Consider the following 1,708-nt stretch of genomic DNA (forward strand, 5'->3'; position numbering starts at 1 on the left):
TATCTATCTATCTATCTATCTATCTATCTATCTCTCTCTCTCTCTCTCTCTCTCTCTCTCTCTCTCTCTCCACTCACCACCGACGCCAGTGTCTGTGACAACACCTCCTGCACTGTCCAGCTGTATACACTCCATGATGTCATCCAACAGGTTGCCAGACGATGACGTAGAGCCTTCGTCACTGTTGTCCAAAGCGGCAGTGACGTCACAATTGCTACTGTCCATGGCGGCGATGACGTCACCACAACTACTGTCCATGGAGGCCGCGATGACGTCAGTTCCGGGCGACAGGGGCATTGTGGGACTGAGGGTCTGGGTGAGGTATTCCTCGTAGCTGGGCGGTTGGCGGGTGGCTAGCGGGCCGCTGTTGCCGTGAGGGGAGATGATCCCCTCCTTTTGATTCTGCTGTGGGCAGGACGTGGGACCGACGCGCAGAGGAGGGAGTTGGCGGGGTCTGGAACTCGGACCTTCAGTCACAAGATACTCGCCTTTACGGGCGCTCGGCCCGACGGCCAGTCCGTTATACAGACAATTGTTCGATGACGTCACACTCTCGCGTTGACCTCCTCTCAGCCCACCACAGCCACCTCCTCCTCCTCCTCCTCCTCCTCCTCGCCTCCACTCCGACATCACCGGTATTCCCACCATGCCCCCTTCTGTAGGACTACTCCCCCCAAAACCTCTCCGACCATCAAGGAACACACGCCTAGCCGCCCCATCATCCTCCAACTCCGCGCCACCGCTGCGGCCGCTCACAGAAGACGTCATGTACGACGACGGAAACGGTCCCTTCACCGGTTGGGCGCTTTCCACGGGGTCAAAGGTCGAGTCAAGGTCAAGGTCGAAGCTGCTGCCATCGGAACCCCCCTGTAGCATGGCCAGGAACTCTCCGCACTGGGAAGGCACTGTTTGGTCCAACTCCAAATCAAAGATGGCGTCTGCTGCATACATGGTCCGACCACCAGGCGGGTGACAGCGCGCTGTGCGGCAAGATCGGCCAGCTTTTTGTCTGCTGGAAAAGAAATAGAAAATGAATGAATGAATAAATAAATAAATAAACAAATAAATAAATAAAGGAATAAATGAATGAAATGAGGGGAGGAATAAGTAAATGATAAATCAGAATAAATTAATAAACGAATAAATGAATAAATAAATGAGTGGACGAAAAAAGGAATGAATATATAAATAATGGAGATTTGTTACGCTCCAAAAGGACACAACTCAGATCATTTCGACCTTCTCACTACATGTATAGTGTACGACTCTTTGAAAAGTGACTTCTGACAGAGTCGTACACTGAGCAGCGGACTGAACTCGCGGGCTGCCTCGACCTCTGGCAATCTGGGCATAGAAGGACGACACAACGTCCCAGCAGACAGACGGAGATACTTCTCCCCACACGGGAATCAAACTTAGGTCTTCTGTGAACAACAGTGAAGCGCCCAACCGCTACACCACAAACGCCAGAAGAAGAAGAAGAAGAAGAAGAAGAAGAAGAAGAAGAAGAAGAAGAAGAAGAAGAAGAAGAAGACGTGATGATGCAAATTATCTGAAAGACTTTCATGGCGAATTACCAATGCTTGATTATATAGATCAAAGACTCTTTTATCCCCTTAAAGATTTGTTCACAGTCATACGATTTTCATCTCTTTCTAGACAGTAGACCTTCTCCTTCTCTCCTTCTCTCCTCTCATCATCATCATCC

General features: G+C 50.1%; 1 protein-coding gene across 1 annotated transcript in view; it reads right to left on the minus strand.

Annotated features, from left to right (window-relative positions):
- The window catches only part of LOC101851917, a gene marked incomplete at its 3' end in the record, with an annotated part of 8,009 nt that extends 6,970 nt beyond the window's left edge, over positions 1-1,039 (minus strand). The window contains exon 1 of the mRNA XM_013090994.2: positions 78-1,039. Within this exon, the coding sequence (XP_012946448.2) occupies positions 78-951 (874 nt within the window). The remainder of the gene's footprint in view (positions 1-77) is intronic.
- Between the last annotated feature and the right edge of the window lie 669 nt (positions 1,040-1,708).

The sequence above is a fragment of the Aplysia californica genome, unplaced genomic scaffold (genome assembly GCF_000002075.1).
Source record: "Aplysia californica isolate F4 #8 unplaced genomic scaffold, AplCal3.0 scaffold01796, whole genome shotgun sequence".
Classification (NCBI taxonomy): domain Eukaryota; kingdom Metazoa; phylum Mollusca; class Gastropoda; order Aplysiida; family Aplysiidae; genus Aplysia; species Aplysia californica.